Here is a 24110-nt window from a genome sequence, read left to right on the forward strand (position 1 = left end):
TCCGTACCCTAAAAGTAATTTATTGGCTGATTTCTATACAACATGCGGCACAATATGGATATAACAATACGGAGTGAATGAGAAATTGAACAATATATTAAATTTTATTGTTTTGTTTTTTAATAAATAAAATTAGGTTTGAGTAATTTATTGCTTAAGGTTTCGGAGATTTCGGGAGTTTGGTCAAAGTTTCGGAATTTGACCTCAAAAGGCGAAATGTTTCGCTATACATCATTATTTAGAAACTTTATCTCAAGATTTTTTTTTTCCTTATAATTACGAAATGATAATGGCTAAAATAATTAAAAAATTTCAATATAAATAACTCCGTTCTCAACTTCCAACGTTCTTAAAGCACAAAAAAAAAAATCCAAAATCCTTAAAATTATAAAATAATTAAAATGAGTTCAAATGATTGTTCAACACAAGATTACTTGCATTTACCAGAAGATCAAGTTGGAAATAACTTCGTTCCTATGCGAATTCCTAATAATAATGATAATAGTATTAATTATCATGTAGGAATTTCTAATTCAAATGATACTGTGCCCTCAGATACATTTGAATTCTACCTACCTTTACCAAATGACACGATCTATCGGGTTACATATACTAAATTACGCGTATTTGAAATCGCAACACTGTTAAATAACGGTGGTGATATATCACATATTCCTGATTCGTACTTCCCTTACCATCAAAATGGACAAGGTTTTATTCACCAACAGACTCATCAACAAGTTCAACAACATATTCATCAACAAGTTCATCAACATATTCATCAGCTCCAACAACAATCTCAAACTTACGACACAATTTCTAATCCTCAAGTAGATATGATTCCACTTAATTCTCAAGTGAATACAAATAATAATACTTACAATAATGTGATTCATTCGAATGAAGCGATTTCAGAAAATACGATACAAACCCATAACGATACTAGTTCTGTCATTTAATCAATCATCTAAGAAGAATATTATACTTATATACGAGTTAAAATAAGAATTACAGCTAATCTATGTTTTATTATCATTTTAAGATGCTGAGCTATATTTGTTAATTAAGACACAAATCACTTTAAGACAAAAATGAATGATTAATATCATGTGATTGTTTTCGTTACACGACCATGTATGTATATGATACTATATTGTAACTTTCGTTAATATGTTCCAAAAAGAAAAAAAAATTAAATAATAAAAAATCTATGGCTTTTAAAAAAAAATTCAGTATCAATTTAGTATTACGCTATATTGATTTTAAAAAAATTACATTGCGCCGAAATTAGGTTATATTTTTCAAATTCTTTTATCTTCTCCTTTTTTGTTTAATTTATTAAGACAATTAATGCAATCTTCATATGGGTACAGTCACAATTTATTTTTGTTATTATTTTTTGGGTGAATATAAATGAAATTGTTCAAAAGTAGTAAATTGATTTATTAATCACCGTACAATCATAGTGTTTCGATCCGGGCAGAAACCGTCATCCGGATAAATTAAAAAAAGTATCCGGTTTCTATCCGTATTATCCGACTCGGATAAAAATCCGGATATATCTGGATAGAAACCGAAATCCTCAAAATTTTTTTTACTGTAGATCATTTTAATAAATAAGATTCGTGGCATTCATTTAATTTAATGTGGCATTTAATTAATTTAATATGTAACATTTAATTAATTAAATTCGTGGCATTTATTAAATTTATGCTGACGATTAAATTTCACGGATTTATGTAAAAATTTATTAATCAATTTATAGCATTTATTTTTTTTATTTATTAAATTTAAATTCAGTTAATCTAGTCCTAAGCCCTAACCAAAATAAATAAATACTGTAATCATTTTCTTGGATTTTTGTAATTTCACTTGAAATATATTTTTCTATTATTGCACGAAAATATTTAGAAATTCCTGCTACTTCTGTAGCTTCTGAAAGGTTTTTCTCTGATGCAGGTATTCACATTACTGCAAAAAGAAGTTTATTGGATCCTGGTTTATTAGGAATAATGGTATTTTTAAAACGTAATATGCAAACTATGGATTATATTAATGTATTTCCATCAGATTTGGATGCGGAAAGTAATGATTTTGTTGAGAATGAGTATGAATGTGATGAAGTGATAAATGAATATTATTAAATTTATTTTTTATAAATAAAGTGATAATTTTTGTTAAATAATTCTGTTCAAATCGCATAATATTTACTATATTATATAAAATAAACGCTAAACTATAAAAATTTAATAATAAATGCCGCGAATTTAATATTTTATATTCAAATTATGTGACAAATCTTGTGATATAATTTAAAATTTTCCCTTGTAGTGAATGAATAATTAGAAATAATAAAAAAAATATTATGTCTTTAAAGTAAAATCTAGCCTTTATATAATATGAATTTACCAAATTAAGTCATAATATTTAACGGATTTAAAAATATATGAAATGTTATGAAATTAATTTTTTAAAAAAAAAAATTTTTATTTTTTATCCGGATTCCGGGTCAATCTTACCATTTTTTATCCGGATATTTATCCGGTTAAAAACCGTAATTATCCGGATACCTAAAAAAAAAATTTATCCGGGTTTATCCGGTTGAATCCGGCAACGGATCGAAACACTACCGTACAATCGATATTCAATCGTTCCAGCTGAACTATTATTATATTATGTTAACATTAAAATATATTTATAATAAAATTTGCTTAAATATTTTATTGTTGCTTTATGACAACATTCAATTACTATAACAAAACTTTTTAATAATATAAAACATAAAGGGGAAAAATAAAGAGAGAAAAAATAAACGATAAAAAAATAAATAATGTGGCTGAAAACATGGTGAATCACCGATAGCACGTGACTGATGTGGCTGTGGCAATCAGTATCTGTGTTTCGAATAGTAGGAGATGTTGTAGAGGTGATAATAGTAGTTGGTAAAGATGTTGTCAAACTATTATTATTGTTGGGGTTATTGGAAGAAAATTCTGCTGTCTTATATATTTTGAGCGCATATTTTCGTCATCAGACGAGCATGTTTTGCATAGCCACCTAACTTTGTCTTTTCTTTTCTTTTATTTTACTTTTTTTTGCAAATAATTTATTAGTTATGAATAATATTATTTTAACATAATTTTATATAAAGTTTTTTGTACTCTTATAATAGTTGGATGAAGTTATAAGCGCAGTACAAACTCATTTATTTTCTTGTTATATAGGAAATTTAATTTCTTAAATTTAATATTATTAAATACTTATGTAAAATATGTGTAAAAGTACACATCATCCTAATCGGGCGGGCGGTATACATGGGGTGAATTAGGTTTACGGCGTAATTAATACATTATTGTAATGTCGAAATAAATTACACTGCCGTAATGACGAATTGCCATAATGCCGTAATAATTCTGAATTGTCAGATTGTCAAATTGTCAAACTGCCAAATTGGCGTAATGCCAAATTTGGCAGTTTTCAAAAAATTGATTTATGATAATATAATTAACATTATTTATTATTAATGATCATATGGTGCACGCAGTCTATTTCTCAAAGTGAACAGAGTTACAGTAAAAATTACACAGATCCTATATACGACGGGCGGTGCCACCTTGGTGAAGAAGAAAAATCAAAAGAACGGGTATGACATCACGTCACCACTTTTTACAAATTTTCAATTTTATAAGAGTCACGTGAAAAGACTTTATTGGTCAATATTTTGATCATGTGATCGGGAAATTTATTATTACATTTTCAGGAATTCGCCGATGTGATCTATACTGTTTCACAGCATGCAAAGCTACAATACCCGTTAGACCTTTTCTGTATGCATCCATAAATCTCCAAGAACGTCGTGCATATCGTCTAATTTGTTTTAAAGAAACAGAATTTAGTGCTTCTTAAATGAATAATCACAATTGTTTCGAGTATATCGTTTAAAATTGAGCTCACAATGAAACTTTAGATAAAATATAACCTTATGCCCCCGATTTTCAATAATCTCTTGAATTAATGATTTTTGCGCTAAAAAAATCGGGTTGGAGTGAAAGCACACGAAATTATCTGAAGTTGGAGAGTGCTTTTTACAATCATCACAAATACGTTTCAATTGATTTTGAGGCCACAATCCACGCTCTTCTAAAACTAATTTGATACCTTTGGCTGTCCATTTGGAAGATGCATTGGCTGTACTGATCCATCAGCAGGCATTATTCCATCTTTAAACTTTCCTTTACCACCGGGCTTAAGATTTATTCATGATGCAATAAGAGCATATTCAACATATGCTGCGTGACTTGTTGCATTATCAAATGCAAATATTCCGATATCACCAGGATGTAATTTTCAAATATGTGAATTTCTTTTTCGGTGATCTAATGTTAAAAGATTATTAAAATGGTAATAAAAAAAATAAACAATATTTTTGAAAATAATGCAATTTAATTACCTGTTTAATTAAACCATCTGTTTTCCACCATCCATCACGATTGGTTCCTGGTTTCATCATAACACAATTAACACATGCTTCTTCTTCCTCAAATTTTAAACGTCCATCTACCTCTGTAATAAAATCACTAAAACATGTAAACTTAAGCCATTTTCCTTTTTTCGAAGTGTTGATATCCAACTGGCCCCCCGAAAGGTTTTTTTTTCATCATTAGTATAAAAAATAGATTCATCATGAATTATTAATATATGACGCTTTTCATTTACATCTAATACTGGTTCTTCTAAATAATTATATCATCGGTTTTGGCATCCATTTTCCAATTCTGAAATTTCATGTAAAAATTCTTGTCTATATTCAATAACATCGGGTCTTTCATGACCATCATAATAAACATTTTTCTTCTCAACACGAAACTCATCCTGTTTAATGTAAGCTTTAAATTCCCTAACCGTTACATTATAACCAACACTCCTAAGATATTCTGTAATCATTTGAAGAATATCCTCATCACCTAATAAACTTTTCACTTTCTGATGCTTTTCACGCATTGATACTGTCATAATCGAATAATCATGTGACCGACGATCGTGTCACGAATGTAACATTTTTGCACCACTGTAATGCCAAGAATGCCAAGGCCCTCCTATATTATTACTAATTTTTTTTTTTACTATTCATAGGCAAAAATGACTTCATGATTAAATGATAAATAATTTATAAATATTAAATACCCTATAAAAATTTTTTAGAAAATTGATCACATATCGGAGTTTTTTTGGAATGAAAACTAAAAAATTGATTTTTCCCAGAAAATTTTTTGTGGGAAAAGTAATTATTTAACTAAGAATTAAAAATTATATTTAAAGGGATTTAAGGGCTCACATGTTCGAAATGTACATAGTTAGTTTTTACTTCCCCAGGTTGCCATAATTTTCGTTCGTAATTTATTTTTAAACCGCGAAAACGCATGTAAAAAACGCAAATTATACGTAATAATAATAATAATAATGAATATGAACATACTGTTCTTAATAAATTTTTTTCTCTTTATATATATAGAGACTTCAGCAGCAATTTACGCACTTGTTCATTGCAGAGAAAATACGAAAATTTTCTCTATACTTTAATAAATCTATAGCTATAGACATTAGACGTGCAAACATGTCAAGTGTCTCATAGGAAATATTATATTATAAGACAACCAAATATTCAAGTTAGATTTTTCTGTAACTAGTATCTGAAAATGATATATCACGCTTAAAAGTGGAGCCTCACTTTAATAAACGACATAAATAGCTATTGGACATACAGATGCTATAATATTTTATGCTTTTTCATCTTTTTTCGTAATAAAATAAAATAAATTTAAATTACTAAAGTCTCTAGTACAACATAAAAAGCCTTTTTTATTCGTTACATTTAATTTTTTTACTCTAATTCTATAGAAAAAGCTGATTTTTGAACAAGCCAAATGAGTTCTATTATTAATTCTATAAAAATTCCATTTCAAACCGAAGACTTTTTTATCGTAAAAATCTTTTGTAAGTTCGATTAGAAACTTAACATACATTAATCAATAATATATCACTAAATAACATATGCAATGACTAATCGTAATTTTCGTTAATATTTCCTTTTTGTTAAATTAGTTGCATAAACTTGTTTATATTTTGTTAAATACATGTATTTTGTCTAGTAATTATAGTTTCCTATCAAATTTTTACTCATAAAAAAGAGCTTCTGGATTGGCGTAAATATAGTCACAGTTTTTTTGTGTATGTCACACATGATTTGTATAGTACAATAAGAAAATAATCACTAATTCCGAAAATCCGTGGATCGACCGTAATTTAGACGTTTATAATTTTTATTAATGAAACATTAAATAATTAATATCGCTTTTGTATTAATGTAAGTTTTAAGAGAACAATTGTTTTATATCATGAAAGGAGAAAAAAAATAATGAACTTTTAATACTATTATTATATTATTAACTGCGACCTGATTATTCGTGTTTTAACCCAAAATATTACAAAATCTTTATGTTGAAGCCGTAGGAATATCCAGAGGCAAACTGTTGGACAAAAGAAACATACATACCTTTGACTACCTTTGACTAACAATAATCATTAGAAGCTAATAGGGCGATAGAACCTTTAGGGATTCATAATAACACAAAGTATAAACGCGAAATTTTTCATTAGTCAACCACGAGACAGACAGAATCCTACAACACTATGTCTCGTGGTAAAAAAATTTCTGCTTCTGCATGTGCTTCATTAAGACGTTTTCCAAATGTTTATACATAATGTTTGGTTTTTTGTATGGGGATATTAATTTGCTAAACCAGTTCAGTTTAAGTTCGGCTCAATACAGCTTTAAGCTTAAGCTCTTTTGAGAAAATAAGCTTCCAAGCGATTGAGCTTACTATATTATTTACATAAGCGAGTTTGTAAGCCTGATTATCTATTTCATTATATAATCAGATTATATTGGAGTTTGAGATTTATTTTTATTTATATTTAATTTTTTTATATCTATATTATTTAAATACATATTTGCTGAAGTTTTATTGATTTTTCGAATAATTTTTAATAATATTTGCTTCAGGCATAGGCTTGCACGAACATTTTCTGTTGATAACCGGTTCCGGGTTGGACTAATTGTATGTTTGGTGACTGAAAAAATTTGCTCACTGGGAATATTCTTTGTGGCAAAGTTTACAAGATTACTATTATCAGTATCATCAATAAAGTCCCAAACAGGAATTTTTCGCCGTTTTGGCATATGGTATGTATTAGATTTAATGCAGATTCATTTGTGTTATCAGGCGTATCATCATTTATTAATGTAACATTGTGATTATTATTTATTGAATTTATTTCTGTAAGATTTGTATTATCGTCAGTAATAAGAAAAAATGCATTAGTATCATATTCTGAAATTTCATTTTCAGTCATTTGGATTTATTAGAAAAAATTATGATGAGTGAAACTAGAGTTATTTTGGTCAAACGCGCTATATATATACTTTTTAAGTTCATACTAACAAAAATGTTAAGCAAGCTCAAAGCACGTTTAATTATTGAAAAAAAGCTTGTGCTTAAACTCGGTTTAAATATGCTTTGTTGAAGCAATTTAACATCCCTATTTTTGTAGTTTTTGAAATGTAAAAACTGAATGTAAAAACATTTATAAATTTATCGGATTTCGGACTTTTCACCGAAGTTCATTTCGCCGAAACTCATTTTGCTGACATTTACAAAATAAAATAATAATATTCTTAAAAGAAAGTTTTTATTGCACTTTTCAAAATTGCGCTAACCACTATAGATCATCTGATAAAAAAATTATTAGATTACAGGGTGATTACTGGACAAAAATCGGACAATATTGTCCTGTAATTGTCCTGTAATTATAATCACTCTATATTCGCAATGTACACAGAATTCTGAGAACTGCTAATTATTACAAAAACTGATAAAGATAATGAAAAATTTGCATAGATAAAAATTTCACAATAATCGCTCCAATAAGCTTTAACCATCTTCTTCAGAAAACTATCCATTTAGCAAAAATGGCTTCGCGAAATAGAATTCGACAAAGTAGATCTCAGTAAAACGCGTACGGTAACCAGATTATCTATATAACCTTGTAAAAAAATTTTTCTGTGAATCTGCTACAGCCAATGATCGATCGAACAATTCTATAAATTGTTACCTTATTTTTTGTTGAAAAAAAAAATAACAAATTAGCGACATGCACTCTATCTATAACACCTGATATAGAATGATTGCACAAAATGCGCCCAATTGGCAGTGTGTTTATATACTACCTATTTAGGAAGCCTTTTTGTAAGAATTAAGAAATATATATGACACCGAATGAAAAGTATAAAATACGATCAATTTATTTATTTACTATTTCGTTCTAAGAATAATGAATCGGAATGTTTTCAGGAAAAAAAGAACAAAATCCATAATATATCCTATTTTGCAAAATAAATAAATAAATAAATAAATAAATAAATAATTAAATAAATAATTAATTAATTAAATAAATAAATAATTAATTAATTAATTAATTAAATAAACAATTTTAAATTTGTGGGAACGTTTAATGTATGTAACAATAGATAACTTCTTTTACTATTGTTATTTTATAGTCGAAATATGGGATTATTATTATCCTATCAATTTCCACAATTTCCATCTCCGTTGATTTAGTTTGAATTTTGAATACCAATCACTATGGTCTAATCTTTGGTTATTTTGAAAATTCTTGTTTTTTTTTAAATACTTATAAAATTTCACATGTGAAAAATGATATTACTAGACTTATTTAGAAATTTAACATTGCAAAAGTTTTAAATGCCTATAAATATATAATCTTTGATTTTCGAAAAGATTGTATTTGTTTGTAATAGAAATTTTATCTCATGATTTCCTTACAAAAAAATAATTTCGAGACGATCATGACAATTTTTTTAAAAAAAAATTAATATAAATAAAATATAAATGCTCTCAACGTAACACCATAATTCCTTAAAACGTCAAAAAAATCAAAAAAAAAAAATCATAATCTCTTAAAACACAAAAAAAAAAATAATAAAATTCATAATTACAAAAAAAAATCCATAATTTCCTAAACCATAAATTAATTAAAATGGGTTCAAATAATCATTCGGCACAAAATAGTTTCGTTCCTATGTATAATGATGATAATAACATTAATTATCCTAATCCAAATAGTAATTCTGTGCCTGAATTTGAATTCTTTCTACCTTTAGGCGATAAAATCTTTCATGTTACGTATACTCAATTACGCTCATTTGATATCGCAAGATGCTTAAATAGCGGTGTTGATATTATTCCTGATTCGCACTTTCCTTACCACCAAAATGTACAAAATTTTATTAGCCAACAGATTCAACAGCGAGTTCAACAACAACATGTTTATCAGCCTCAGCAACAATCTCAAATTTACAACACAATTCCTAATTCTCAAGTAGATATGATTCCACCTAATTCTCAAGGCAATAATCCTTCGGATGGGGTTATGTCAGAAATAGGGATTGGAACCGGTTAAGGTTAACCGGTTAATTAACCGGTTAAGGCGGTTAACCGGTTAAGACCTCTCAAAAAACGGTTAACCGGTTAATTTAACCGGTTAAATTAACCGACTAATTAACCAGCTAACTTAACTGGTTAAAATACAGATCATCCTAAATTAGTAATTCCTAGCCAACTTCTAACTTTAACTTTACTAGCATTAACTTTAATTTTGCCCACCCTAATAGATTCGATGATAAACCTGCAATCTTATATTTTAATATAATATATTGCATATGATATTTATAATTTAACATTATTTATGTTAAAATATTCTAAAGTTATAACCTTGATTTATGCAGAAATCAGCATATGATCGGGTATAGTATTTTAAATAAGAAAAAATGCAAAAATTTGAATACTACAGTGGCCATCAGAATTGGAATGGAATTTCGGATAGAACTAAAAATATAATTAAAAAACTTTTCAACTTAGTGCTGATACCGGTGACCACTGCATGACTGGGTAGTAAGTAATTACAATATACTGTATGTAATTTTTTACTAATGTATACATTTTAATACAAATATTTACCAGAAATTACTCTTAAATAATACTATTTAGTTAAAAACACAAAAATTTATCTTTAAACGCGCGTTAAAATACAAAAAATAGGCTCTAAACACACGTTAAAATATAAAATTTATATATTAACTGGTTATTAACCGGTTAGCCTCATTACAAATTAACCGGTTAATTAACCGATTAATTAACCGACTATTAACCGGTTAGACGCTCTAATTAACCGGTTATTAACCGGTTAAGCTTTTTTTTGACGGTTCCAATCCCTAGTCAGAAAATACAGGTCACAATTATACTACAAATTACCAAACTCATAATGGTTTTTAGATCATATTTTTATGTCTATATACGAGTTTAAGATAAGAATTATTTAAGCTAATATATGTAATATTAAGATTTTATCATTTTAAGGTTTCAATTAAGAATAAGATATTTTATCACTTTAAGACAAAATCGAATCCAGTTATTATAATTGCATTAGAATGAACTATGAGATTTCGTTACAAAATCGAATAATGTATCCAATTTTCCGTCATAAACTCGTTTTTCGTAATTTTCGTTATTAAATAGTGAGTACGTTTTAATAAAATTAAGTAATAAAAATCCACGGAATTTTTCTGTTTAATATCACGTTCTACAGTTTCCAGAGTGATTTATAAAAAGTAATTAGAAAAACTATTGTAATTTATAAAGGAATTTGTTTTCCCCAAAAGTAGTAAATTTAATTTACTCAAACGTTATGTCTTATGATTATAATTCTGGTTCGCACTACTAAGATAATTCCGGCTAAAACTATTATATTACACATTAAGTTAGTAATTAAAGTGTTAATTGAATGGATTGTTGATTTCATGCTGCCAAATATATTATACTAATTAAGTTTAATATTATTAGACCAGGTAGTTCGAATTTTGTTTATATATTAGGGTCATGCTAAATATTTGCTGAATCAGCTTGATGTTTTTAGTAAGGGAACATGAAGGGCATTATGAATTCGTCGGGATGTCCTATTGATTATAGAATGATTGTACAATATGCACTCCTTATCGTTTGCCGAATATTTTTATAAAACAAGGTTACGGTACCATTATACAGATTTTTTAATGCATAGACCATCTTTTTTCCGGAGTTTACCATTAGATTAAATTTTAAAATTTTTTTCCATGTAACGACCGATATCTTTGAAAATTGAATCAAAGAACGCCAGATTACTATTTTTTATTACAATGATTTTATTTAAATTATTGATAAAAAAAGCTTATTAAAAGTTTAATATGATATTATTGCTTGCGATTGGCACAAATCATGTAAGCCGCAGATACGACCCCTAAGTAAAATTTAAATTTTTATCTCGACAAGTTAATCAAAAACTGAATTATCATCATGCCTTAATTTAAACAAAATTTACAACCGATTTGAAAGAAATAATGGTAGAGGAGTTAATTGGGTATTGTTTCATATATTGGATAATCGCGGTTTTTATCTGAATAAATATCCGGGTTAAAAAATATCCGCATTTCCCAAATAAAATCTGCTATCATCTTGTACTACAATACCATTTGACTACATGCATGATAATAATAAACAATAATTATATCTTATCGTTTGGAACATTAAATGAGACCATAAAAAAATTTTCCATGGAAATTTAACGAATTTTATTATATATACTCTTATAAATAGCTTATTTTGATATAAATAGCTTATTATGATATTATAAAGTATAAATAAAATATCTAAAAATATAGTATCTGGTATGTATATATACCCGAACAATAATTTATTATACGAAGAAGACTTGTTCTTTAACATTTAAATAAAAAAAATAAAAATACTCTTTTATTGTTTCTAAAATTTTCATTACTTAATTATTTGTATTAAATAAAGAAATAGTTATTCTGTCATAATTTTTATATTTAGCAAAAAAATATTGATAACTAATGTTTTAAATACGTAAATTCGGTATTTAGCAACGCGTTTCAGATATCAGATGATTATCAAACAGATAGTGTTTCAGGAGTAACTAGTCTAGTTTCGCCTAAATGATCTACAAAACAATCCAAATTTGGGTTTCGGAAGAAGTTTCGGAAGAAGTTTCAGATAATTCCCTATAAGAAATATGTATACGGAAAGGATACGTTTTGTATACATTTTATGTACGTTTCTATAGATTCCGTATACAAATTCCGTATATTTAATAAGGGTTACGGTACGTTTTGCCGAAAGCCACTTTGCCGAAACCCATTTCGCCAAAGCCATTTCGCCGAAGAGATGTTTTGCCAAAAGATGTTTCACCGAATAGATGTTTCGCCGAAAGGATGTTTCACCGAAGCTGTTTCGCCGAATCATCCATTTCACCGAAAGGACGTTTTGCCGAAACCCATTTTGCCGAAGCCATTTCGCCGAAAAGATGTTTCGCTGAAAGCCATTTAGCCGAAAATGATAGAAATATTACTTTTATAAAATTATTAATCGTGCAATCATGAAAATAAATTTTTTTTTTATTTATTTATTAATCTCTTCATGAACCTTAATTCGTAATTCATGTAAGATTATATGATGGTTTTACAATACTGTAAAGATGGAAATTTGAGAAATTACTATATGAATAAAAAATTAGATTATTATTCAAAAATTGATAAATTACAACAAATTGCAAGTGGACTTCTGGATATTCATAATTCTGGAAAAATAATTGTTAATTAACAAAATTATAGTAAAAATGCCTTGCAATTTGCCAATTTCTTATTAATAAAGTGTGAACCAGAAGGCTCATAATTTATATTTATATACATTTTAACGTATATTAATGGATTTTTTAAAAAAAAGTAATATAAAAAAAATAAAAATTATCCTATTTTAAGGAACAGTTTATTTTGTAAAAAAAAATTTTTAATTTTTCCAATTATCAACTTTTTTTAAGAATTATTTGTGAAATTGTAAGATTTACAAATGTTACAATTAATACTTGAATAAAATAGATCCAATGTCAGAGTTTTCTCAGTAAAAATTTCAGCCAATTCAGCTAAAAATTGACCGATTTACCTATGTAAGAAACGCAGATTTCCAAAGGTTTCGGCAAAACGTTCTTTCAGCGAAATGGCTTCGGCAAAATGGGTTTCGGCAAAATGTCCTTTCGGCGAAATAGCCATTCGACAAAATGGCTTCAGCAAAATGGGTTTCGGCAAAACGTCCCTTCGGCGAAATGGCCCTTCGGCGAAATGTCTCTTCGGCGAAACATCCCTTCGGTGAAATATACCTTCGGCGAAATGGCTTCGGCGAAATGGGTTTCGGCAAAATGGCTTTTGGCAAAATGTCCTGATACTTTAATAAGCAATTCATTTTTGAACATTTTTTAAAAAAACTAATGTATACGAAATGTATACGGAAAAAATTAATCATACGGAATGTATATGGAATTTTTAAACTTAATATTTTTAGAAAATAATTTTACAAAAATCTCGTATCATAACACGAGATCACGTGATTGTTTATTGTTTTGTTATGATACGTTTTTTGTTTTTATATAAACCCTTACTTTGATGAGATTGATCTCTTTTTGTCTTTCCCTTCCTTCTCTTTTCTCTTGTCTTATTTTTGTTATTTTTTCTAAATTTTTCTTCTTTGTCACCCCCTTTTAAAAAAAATTTTTTTTTTCGTTACTCTCCTTTAAAAAAAAAATTTTTTTTTCGTCACTCCCTTAAAAAAAAAATTTTTTTTGATTTATTCTTTTATTCCTACTCTTCTTTTTTTTTTAAAAAAAAATTTTCTTCTTTCTATTTCTATTTCCTCTTCATAAAAAATTTTTTATTTTTCTAACTTTGACGTCCTCCCTTTAAAAAAAAAAATTTTTTTAACTTTCCTAACTTCGTTACCCCTCTTTTTAAAAAAATTTTTTTTTTGATTTATTCTTTATTCCCCTTTCATTTTTATTTATATTTATCCCTTTTTTTATTTCATAGGCCAGCAGATTTTTTTTTTGTGAGAAGATTCAGTTTCTTTTTTCTTTTTTGTAGATCAGTTTGGGAGTCTTTCCTTTTTCTTTCTTTTTTTTTTGCAAGTTGGGTTCAGATTCTTTTCTTTTTGTAGGTTGTTTCAGTTTTGTTGCTTCAGAGTCTTCTTTTTTTTGTAGGTCAGTTTTGGGATTTATTTTGTTGTTCTGGTTTCTTTTTCATCAGACGCTTCATAATTCTTTTCTTTTATGTAGGTCAGACATTCTGGAGTTCTCTTTCTTTTTTTGTAGGAATGCTGACCTTTGGTGACTTGGACGATTGCAGATACTATATGAAGGGGGGTTTTGTTTCCAATTAAGTTAGACGTTCTTATGTTTCTTTTTTTTTTGTTTTTTCAGGTTGTTTGACTCCAAATGAACCTGAACTTATAGATAATTTTGGTTGCAATAGGTGGTTTTAATAAGGAGGGAATTTTCAAAATGTTAATTTAATAAAGTAAAATTAGATTTATGTAAATACAATTATAGTAAACTGTAATACAAGTAGTAAATTCAGTAACCAAATCGTATAAATTTCGTGATAAAATCAGTGATCAAATCATGTAAATTCCATATGAATCCCATGCAAATTCCGTATCCAAACCATATTTTTAGTGATACGGAATTGTGCATTTTTCCGTATCCTATTATGATACGTTATTTCTAAGGAAAAAAATCGTATAAAAATTTATAAAAAACGTATCCAATTTTTTTATAGGGCATCAAATAACGCCGTGAGAATGTTTTTAATGTATAATTCAATAAAAAAACGTTGCGAACCATTTTTTATTGAATTATATATTAAAAAACGTTTTTGCTATGCTTTTAATGAATTATTGAAAAAAACATTGCGAATCTTTTTTTTTATTGAATTATATATTAAAAACGTTATTACAACACTTTTAATAAATTATTGAAAAAAACATTGTGAACTTTTTTTTATTGAATTATATATTAAAAACGTTCTCGCAACGTTATTTGATGAATTATCAAATTAAAAACAATCTCAAAAAAAGAAAATCTTTATCAAAAATATCCTATATGAATTTTAGAAAATCTCAAAAAAAAAAAATTTTTTATTTAAAATATCCCATACGAACTCAAAAAAAGAAACTCTTCTATCAAAGACATTCTCTCATATGAACTCTAAGAAAATTTCAAAAAAAAAAAAATTTTTTATTAAAAATATCCCAAAAAATCTCAAAAAAAATATTTTCTATCAAAGATATCCCATACGAACTCTTCCCATACGAAAAATTTTACAACCTATATTTATGTATATGTATTGTTTTTATTGAATTATTTTTCTTTTGTTCATATACTGTTAATGTGTTGTGATAAAATTTTTTATGTGATATATATTTGTGTAATGGCAAAATACCAGAAAATCGGTAAATTTCTAAGTTTGTAAAAAAAAATTTTCTTATTTTCTAAATCTGAACATCAAAAAACCAGTAGTTTGGCAAGACATTTTTGGTTAATTAAAATTTCATATTAGGAAATATGATGAAGATTATTCAACACAGTCATGATGAAAAAACTTCATGTCACATGGTGAAAAACATCATAAAATATGATGAAAAATATGATCAACATGATGGAAAGTCGTCATGTCAACATGATGAAAAGTTATCATGTCAACATGATGAAAAATCATCATGTAAACATGATGAAAAGTTATCAACCTTTTGACCAGTACGGGTTGCCATACCTGACAACCTTTTTCCCAACATATCCTTTGCCCGACAACGATTACCCGACAAGACATATCATTCCTGAATGAACATTTTACCAACATGACACATTCCCTAATGGACATTATACTGACATTCTAGTTTTCCTGACATGACATTATCCTGACAACATATATCCCGACAGACATTTTCCCAACATGTTGAAAATGATTTACGAAAAGTAATTTATTACTGCTGTAATAATGTATCATGTTTATAAATATAAATATAATTCTCTTACATGCTATTACAACCAAAAATTTCAAAAAAGATTTAATTTGTAAGGAAACAATTTATTTAATTATTAGATATTGTAAAATTTGGAATTATACGATATAAAAAAATGTTAAGTCATTGAAAAAACTGTTTTAAATGAAATAATTAATAGCTTTATTTAAAAATAGATAATTTCATTGCTATAAAGTTAATTTTTCCACAATGATTAATTGAATTCATATGAAATCCGTTAATAAAAGATTTCCATAAAGGAAAACCAGTATTTTTGTCTTACGAAATAGAAACTGCATAAAATAACGATCTTTTAATTTTAAGAATTGTTTGATAAAATAATTAATTATGTGATTATGGGGAAGAAATTTGATTGGCTTTATTTATACTTTTTTTTATCTCTACTTCGAAATTTACAGATTTCCAGATTTTTGGAATTTTTCACTTATCCATTTTTTGCAACTAAAATAAATTTTTGTAGGTACGCAATGGGCTGCTGCTAGTGATTTTATTATAAAAATTTGCACTATAAAAATGAAATATACAGTATACATGAAATTGCGAATTTTTATTAAAATAAATATATGAATAAACAAATAATAAAAATTTTCTCCATATGTTTTATCTTAAATAATTGGGGAATCACTTTTTTTAAATCGGGAAAATGTCTGTCGGGATATGTGTTGTCGGGAAAATGTCATGTCAGGAAAAATAGCATGTCGGTATAATGTCCATTAGGGTATGTGTCATGTCGGTAAAATGTTCATTCGGGAATATATCTTGTCGGGTAATCATTGTCGGGCAAAGGATATGTCGGGAAAAAGGTTGTCAGGAAATCGTGGTGTAACCTCCTCAAGTGGTCTTTTTCGTTTATCAACTTTTATTGTGGGTATAACAATTTGTAAACATGTGTTATATATATAAAGGCTCGATATCGAACCCAAATAGCCGAGGTCCAGAAACTTTAGTGGAGTGTTTACAATTAATTTTCTAATTAAAAAAAAAAGTAATAAAATTTAATTAAAAAAAATGCAATTAAAATATTTATATACAGTAAATATTAATTACAGAATATACCTCTAAAAATACTGCTGTAGAAGATTTTGTACTATTGACACCCCATTTTGTACGATTTTCCTTCCAACTACTTAATTGCATAACATACTATTGTATTTGAAATATATTTAGTTTCACGCCTAATATTCCGTTCAGAAGATTCTATTTCAACAATATAGTTATCAGGTATTGGATATTGAGGTTTATCTTTTTTTCGAGACTTCTGGGTTAATTTTGGATTATCAGGATAAGTTCCAGAAGATATATATAATATTATAATATGAACAATATGTAAATCGACCATTTGACTGATTGTGGGCTTCAATTCTTGAACTGGTTGGATAGTTATGTATAAAAACACGACTAGAAAAGGCTTTAATAAAGAGATTTCTTTAGTATTTATTCCATATATTAAAAAAAAATATACTAGAAAGCATATTACTTTCACTTTGTTCTGGCATTAAACCGCATTATAGTTGTTATTTTGCCAATATTATGTTTCATTATCAATAGTTTCTTTTAAAATGACTTTTTAAATACTACTTACCGTTTTTGTTCTTTCCAAAAAAAAAAAATCAATTCCAAATCAATTCCCAGCAATTATTAGAAATTGTCATGTGCGTCATTGTGCTTTATCCGATATTATCACTTTTTTCAATCGGCATGTCGATCAAAATTCATATTTATCATTAAAATTTAATTAGTGATATGAGACAAATCGGCCCATATAATAACGTTTTACCATCACCACTATCTTACATATATAATAATTATGAACTTAAATAGATAAAATTTTTTTTTATTTTTTAACTTTTGTAGTTTTTAATATGATACAAAATCCATAACTATTTATGGACACGAATTGGAAGGGTATATTCACAAACTCGTTGAGTCGATGCTTCAATCTGATCAATATTCACAAATTAAAAATTCGATTGGACTGGATTAAATCGATCCAATGGATTCAATTTGATGTGATTTTATTATTAAATTTCCAACTCAGGGTATACCCACGATTGACAGCATCATACTGTACGTTTACCACAATCTACCACCATGATCACCACCACCATTTCAACGTCTTACATATATAATAATTATGAACTTAAATAAAAAAATTCTTAGTTTTTAATATGATACAAAAATTCATAATCTGATCTAACTATTTACGAACACGGATTGTGGGATTGCATGAAAATCCAAGAGGATCTGCAAATCAAATCCGATTGAATGATCTAACTATTTATGAACAGTTAAACACGAATTGGAATTACATAAAAATCCAAAAGGATCTGCAAAATCCAATCCGATTGAAGTGTGATACGGGTATATCTGATATTCACAAATTGAGTCGATGCTTCAATCCGATTCATTATTCACAAATTAAAAATTCAATTAGCAATGCATTGGATTTTATTATTAAATTTCCAATCCAGGGTATATCCCACGATTGACATCAATATACTGTACATTTTCCACGCACGATCTAACACAACAATCACCATGCATGTTAATAAAATTCTTTTTATTCTTTACTTTCTGATACAAAATCCGATTCAATTATTTATGAACACGGATTGGGTTATATTAGAATCCAATCCAATGCAAACCCTGATTGAATATATGTGAATCTGTTATTATAGATGATTGGTCAAACAATTCTATAAACTAGGAAACGGAAACCGTTATTAAGTCCGAAGGTATCATTGCACATCATCACGTGCCGGACGGACAGACATTTGTGAAACCGTTACGAATGTATATAGTCTTTCGGACAGATCAATTGATTAAGTTAACCGGCCTACTTAAGTTTCTCAACTATTATTGTATATATTCTATGTAAGCACTGGCCACATGATATACATAACATCTTGGTGGTAATGACCGATAACAATTACTTATTTGTTTGTTTGTTTGTACACTAGTTTAGAATTTAACCATATTTTTTTTAATCATTATGTCGATCTTGTCGGATATAAACTTGTACCGAATTATATATCTACATTATCTTTTTTAGTCAGAGAATTTTAATATAATTATATAATAATGGCTTACAGTAAATAATTGAGAATCTAAGCAACTTGGATAATTTCCAAGTTTTTAGGCTATAAATTCCGTGAATATGATACATTTATGGAAATAAAAAACACGGAATAAATATTTTATAGGGCAGATATTTCTTTATTATTTATATATTGGATTTAGTGTACAATTAAGATATTAATAAGAAAACTTTGATTAATAAGAATAATATATATATATATTAGAGTGACATAAAAATACATAAATGGTTATATAGAATATTCTGATCGACATTTTCTGAATAAAAAAGACAAAGATCATTGCCAAGAAAATCTAGCGGGAATGTCCGATATTTTTTCCCCTATTATTTATGTTTACAAATTTTGGTCTATTTTAATGTACAAAATGCAATATTGCAATGTCATTTTTGGGGAGCTTTTACGTAAAAAATATATATATATATACTGTATATTCATATGATTACTATTATACGACATATATAAAAACACAAACGTTCGATCAGTTTATTTGTTTTAAAATATGTTTAGTGTTTAAATTTCTGATTTTTTTTACTTACAAATTTTTTTTTCGTGTAATCGGCACGATATCATAAGAAATTAAAGTTTCATATAATAATTAAATTCTATATAAATAACATAAACTCAATAACTCATATAATGAAATATTCTCAGAATAACAAAATAACGATTCTTTTAGAAAAACTTATTTTTATAATTTTTTAATTTGCTTTATTAGTAAGTTAAAACATATCTGTATATTAGAATTCTTCTAATAAAAAAAAATTCCTGAAAAAGTTTAGACTAAGGCGTTTATCATAATATTTCCAGAACTTAAATATTTGAGTGCTAATATTGTTAAATTCGTTTAAATAAACAATATACTGTATATCGGAAAATTTTCAAAATAATAATAATAAAATTTATATATATATATCAGATATATATATATATATTTTCAAAATAATAATAATAATAATAATAAAATTTATATATATGAAATTTAATCCATCGGATTTTGCAAAAAAAGTTAATTATATCATTATTTTTACAAAACGTGAAAAGCAGTAATTATTGGTAATTTTAATTATACGAAAACGAATAATTTTGTTTCCCTTTTGTATTTTGGTGACACTGAACATGAGACAGTAAATAAACTCCCTTGTAAATACTATGGTTCATAAATAACATGATTATGCTACGAGTTTTAATATTTATCACGTTTAAAAAAAAAAATCATGCCTTGACAAGTATTTTTAGTTGCATTTGCATTTACATAATACTTATAATACTTTTAGAATTTTAGATATAATGATATCATAAATTGTGATTGATTAATAATGATATCATAAATTGGTGATTGATTAACAAAAGATAATCTATAACTTACGGTAATCATAAAAAATTCTCTTTGATCTTGTTCTTTGTTTGTTTGTTTATTTGAAAACTATTTTCGAATTCAAATGCGAAAATATTATTATCACTTTATATAAAATTTTCTCAATGGTGTAAACGCTCTAACAACAAAAATAATTATCCAATCGGTAATTTTTTAATATAAATACTCTCGCTCTCAATCTCCAACTTTTTTTCAAAAAAAAAAATAATAATATTAAATAAATTAAAAAAAATTCATAATTTCTTAAAAAAACATCAAAAAATAATCTCTTAAAATTCTATAAAAAAAATATATATAATGAATAATGGTTCAAATGATCGTTCAGCACAAGATTACTTGAGTCTACCAGAAGATCAAGTTGGAAATAGCTTCGTTCCTATACGAATTCCTAATAATAATGATAATAGTATTAATTATCATGTAGGAATTTATAATTCAAATGATACTGTGCCCTCAAACACATTTGAATTCTACCTACCTTTACCAAATGATACAATCTATCGAGTCATTTATACACAATTACACTTATTTGAAATCTCAACATTATTAAACAACGGTGTTGATACATCACATATTCCTGATTCGCACTTTCCTTACCACCAAAATGTACAAAGTTTTATTCGCCAACAGATTCACCAACGAGTTCAATATATTTATCAACCTCAACAACCATCTCAAACTTTCGACACCATTCCTAATTTTCAATTAGATATGATGCCGCCTAATTCTCAAGTAAATACGAATGACAGTAATGTGATCCCTTCGAATGAAGCCTCTTAGGAAGTACATGATTCAATTCAATCATCTAAGAATATTATGATATTATTATGATATTAGCATGTGTTTAGAATAAAAATTAGGATAATATATGTAACTTTATTATTTTTTTTTAAGATGTTTATTAAGCTAAATGATATGTTTATTAAGATTATAGATGTTTTATCATTCTAAGACAGGAATCGGGTAGTTAAGGCACGTGACTATGGGTGTTAGATATACTAATTAAATCAAATATATATATAGAACTTATTATTTTCGTGATTATCATATTAAGCTATTAAAATTAGTTTTTTAAAATAAATTTTTATTAAAATTTGATATTTTTTAAGCTTTCACAACTTTGAATTCTTCTCATCATTTTTCATTCTGAATTCTGCAAAAACATTCTAAAACACCGTCTCTTTCATGAAATAGTTCGATTTTCTTAAAAAGAACTGTAACAAGCATTTGTTAAGCTTTCTAACTGCTTCTATAGGAAATCTTTTTTTTTTTCTTGAGCAATTTCAAAAAAAGCTTTCTATTTTCATTTTCTTCAAGTTATTGTGTACACAGTGAAATTCGATAAACCGGTTCTATCAGTCTCGCTAAAAATATCCGGTTTATTTGGATATCTGGTATAGCGAAAAAATTTCGATAATACCGGATTTCATATAAAATAATCCGGTATATCAATTTTTATGCGACGTAACAAAAATTAAAAACTTAAAAAATCTCTTTATTTAATTTATCAAAATATTACATATACTAAAAACAACTAAAGTTGGAAAAAATCTTCTTTTGCCATCTGTATCACGTGAAATCAATTTAATTGGGTTTCAAATGTATCAAATTACGTGATCATTAACAAAATTATTATGTTTCAATGATTTTTTTAATTTTAAAATTAATTATTTTTAAGTATGGAGGTCCAGTTTATCGAATCATTTTTAATTTTACTATAGCTGCTTAGAAAATTGATCCGTTATAGTGAAATATAGAGCTTTTACTAATAAACTTCGGTATATCGAAACTATTTTAATATACGTGATTTGATTCCAGCAAAAAAGTCTGGTTTAAGCCAATAAAACATGATTTAAAGATTTCGGATTTTTTAATAGACAAATGGCTAACACAAAACAATCCCGACATTTACAATACCGCCAATTTACAGCTGTTTTCATATTATTCAGAACAAGGTAAAATTTTGAACACGACATCTGGTCTGGTATGTCGGATGTCGAATTGTCACGTGAATCGATTATACTAAATGATCAATGGTGAAATAAACAAAATAAACAAGTTCAATTATACAACCAATTATTTCATGTTATCATGACAACTCAATGCTTTCATTACATATTAGATGGAAAAACTTTAGAAGGCTTGACAACTCGGCAAATTGCTAAACATCTTGGTATTAATAAGTCAGCCGTTGATCACGTATGCCAATATTTTAGAAAACATATTCAACTCTAATGACTTGAAGTTCTGCTTAAAGAAAGGATTGACTAGTATTTGTATGAACTTTAATCAGAAATGGAACTTTGGATGTAAAGAAGTCAACATTATGCCGAACTTTACATAGACTTGGATATACGCATAAAAAAGTATACTAAATTCTCAATGTAATTTTTATTCCAGAAACATTTATTTTAATAATTAATATATAAATATAAATATAAATATGATATGAATCAATAATTCAGTTCATTCATATGATTATATGAGTTACGTTTAACTATAAACAAAAAAAATATCACGTAACAATCAACATCCAACATACCGGACCGGATGTCGGGTTCAAAATTTTACTTTGTCCCGAATAATATTAAAACAGCTGTAATACCAAAAAACCCGGCCCTATAAAAAATGTTTGTCCGATAAATATTCGAAATGGGGTCAATTTTCGGACACTCGCGGAGATTGAGAACTTTAATCACATAAAAGTACAATATCATGATGAATGTCCAATAAATGTCAAGTAAATGTTCGGAACAGGATCGATTTTCTGAACAAAAAACTGAAACAATGTTTGGACAATATTTTTTATAGGGCAGATATAATATACCATTCCAAACTCGATAATTAAAAAAAAAAACTAGTAAAAAAATTCTGACTATACATATACATGTATTTGATTTAATTAGTATATCTACCACCCCAACGTGATTAGATTTTGTTACACAAAGTTTCTTTCTTTAAAACATTTAGTTTTTCGTTTCTGATATACATAGTAATTTCGTTATTAGATGGTGAGTATGTAAAAAAAAAGAAAAAAAAATCAATAAAAAAAATTCACAGAATTTTTTTGAAATGAAGAACATACACATTCTACAGACTACAGATCCGGGTGACACCCAAACCACACTATTATAATATGGAATCCGGACGTTTAGTCTAAGATGATAGTCGAACATTTTATCGTTTATTTTTGCATAATAGTGATTCCAGCATTAATTTGGTTTATCGGTTTGTAAATTTTTTCCGAACCGATAATTTGTTTGGTAGAATCTCTTGTAAAGTGAAGTACGTAGTCTAGTGTTCCAAATTTTGAGGTATATTCGAACTCGACCCGAGTGTAAAAGTAACGACTCGGATTTGACTTGGCCTGATTATAGTCTGACTCGGATAACCCGGTTTAAGTTGTATTTACAGCTATTTGCGAAAATAACGGACCACCTAATTCATTTTTCAACTGCGTATGAATTTTCATACACAGTCATACGCATGATAATATCTGCCCAGACCGTCAAACTCATTTTTTGAATTTTTCATATGCAGTCATCCGCAGTTATATCTAGCAGTTTACTATGCGTGTAT

The 24110-nt window shown here is 27.1% G+C and overlaps 5 protein-coding genes across 5 annotated transcripts; 3 read left to right on the top strand and 2 right to left on the bottom strand.

The window, feature by feature from the left end:
- Window positions 1–401: 401 nt before the first annotated feature.
- OCT59_010585 (uncharacterized protein) lies at window positions 402–959 on the top strand (the record flags this gene model as incomplete). The annotated part of the gene is made up of 1 exon (XM_025326962.2): window positions 402–959. One exon carries the CDS (start codon window positions 402–404, stop codon window positions 957–959), a length of 558 nt encoding a protein of 185 aa, XP_025173587.2.
- Window positions 960–4746: 3787 nt separating this feature from the next.
- On the bottom strand, window positions 4747–5001 carry OCT59_010586 (uncharacterized protein; the record flags this gene model as incomplete). The annotated part of the gene is made up of 1 exon (XM_025326963.2): window positions 4747–5001. One exon carries the CDS (start codon window positions 4999–5001, stop codon window positions 4747–4749), a length of 255 nt encoding a protein of 84 aa, XP_025173588.2.
- Window positions 5002–9117: 4116 nt separating this feature from the next.
- OCT59_010587 (uncharacterized protein) lies at window positions 9118–9540 on the top strand (the record flags this gene model as incomplete). The annotated part of the gene is made up of 1 exon (XM_025326964.1): window positions 9118–9540. One exon carries the CDS (start codon window positions 9118–9120, stop codon window positions 9538–9540), a length of 423 nt encoding a protein of 140 aa, XP_025173589.1.
- Window positions 9541–17181: 7641 nt separating this feature from the next.
- On the bottom strand, window positions 17182–17397 carry OCT59_010588 (uncharacterized protein; the record flags this gene model as incomplete). The annotated part of the gene is made up of 1 exon (XM_066136017.1): window positions 17182–17397. The coding sequence occupies one exon, from the start codon at window positions 17395–17397 to the stop codon at window positions 17182–17184; it is 216 nt and encodes a 71-aa protein (XP_066000694.1).
- A 3431-nt stretch (window positions 17398–20828) lies between these two features.
- OCT59_010589 (uncharacterized protein) lies at window positions 20829–21311 on the top strand (the record flags this gene model as incomplete). Its single annotated transcript, XM_025311238.1, has 1 exon — window positions 20829–21311. One exon carries the CDS (start codon window positions 20829–20831, stop codon window positions 21309–21311), a length of 483 nt encoding a protein of 160 aa, XP_025173590.1.
- Between the last annotated feature and the right edge of the window lie 2799 nt (window positions 21312–24110).

Source organism: Rhizophagus irregularis, chromosome 19 (assembly GCF_026210795.1).
Source record: "Rhizophagus irregularis chromosome 19, complete sequence".
NCBI lineage: Eukaryota > Fungi > Glomeromycota > Glomeromycetes > Glomerales > Glomeraceae > Rhizophagus > Rhizophagus irregularis.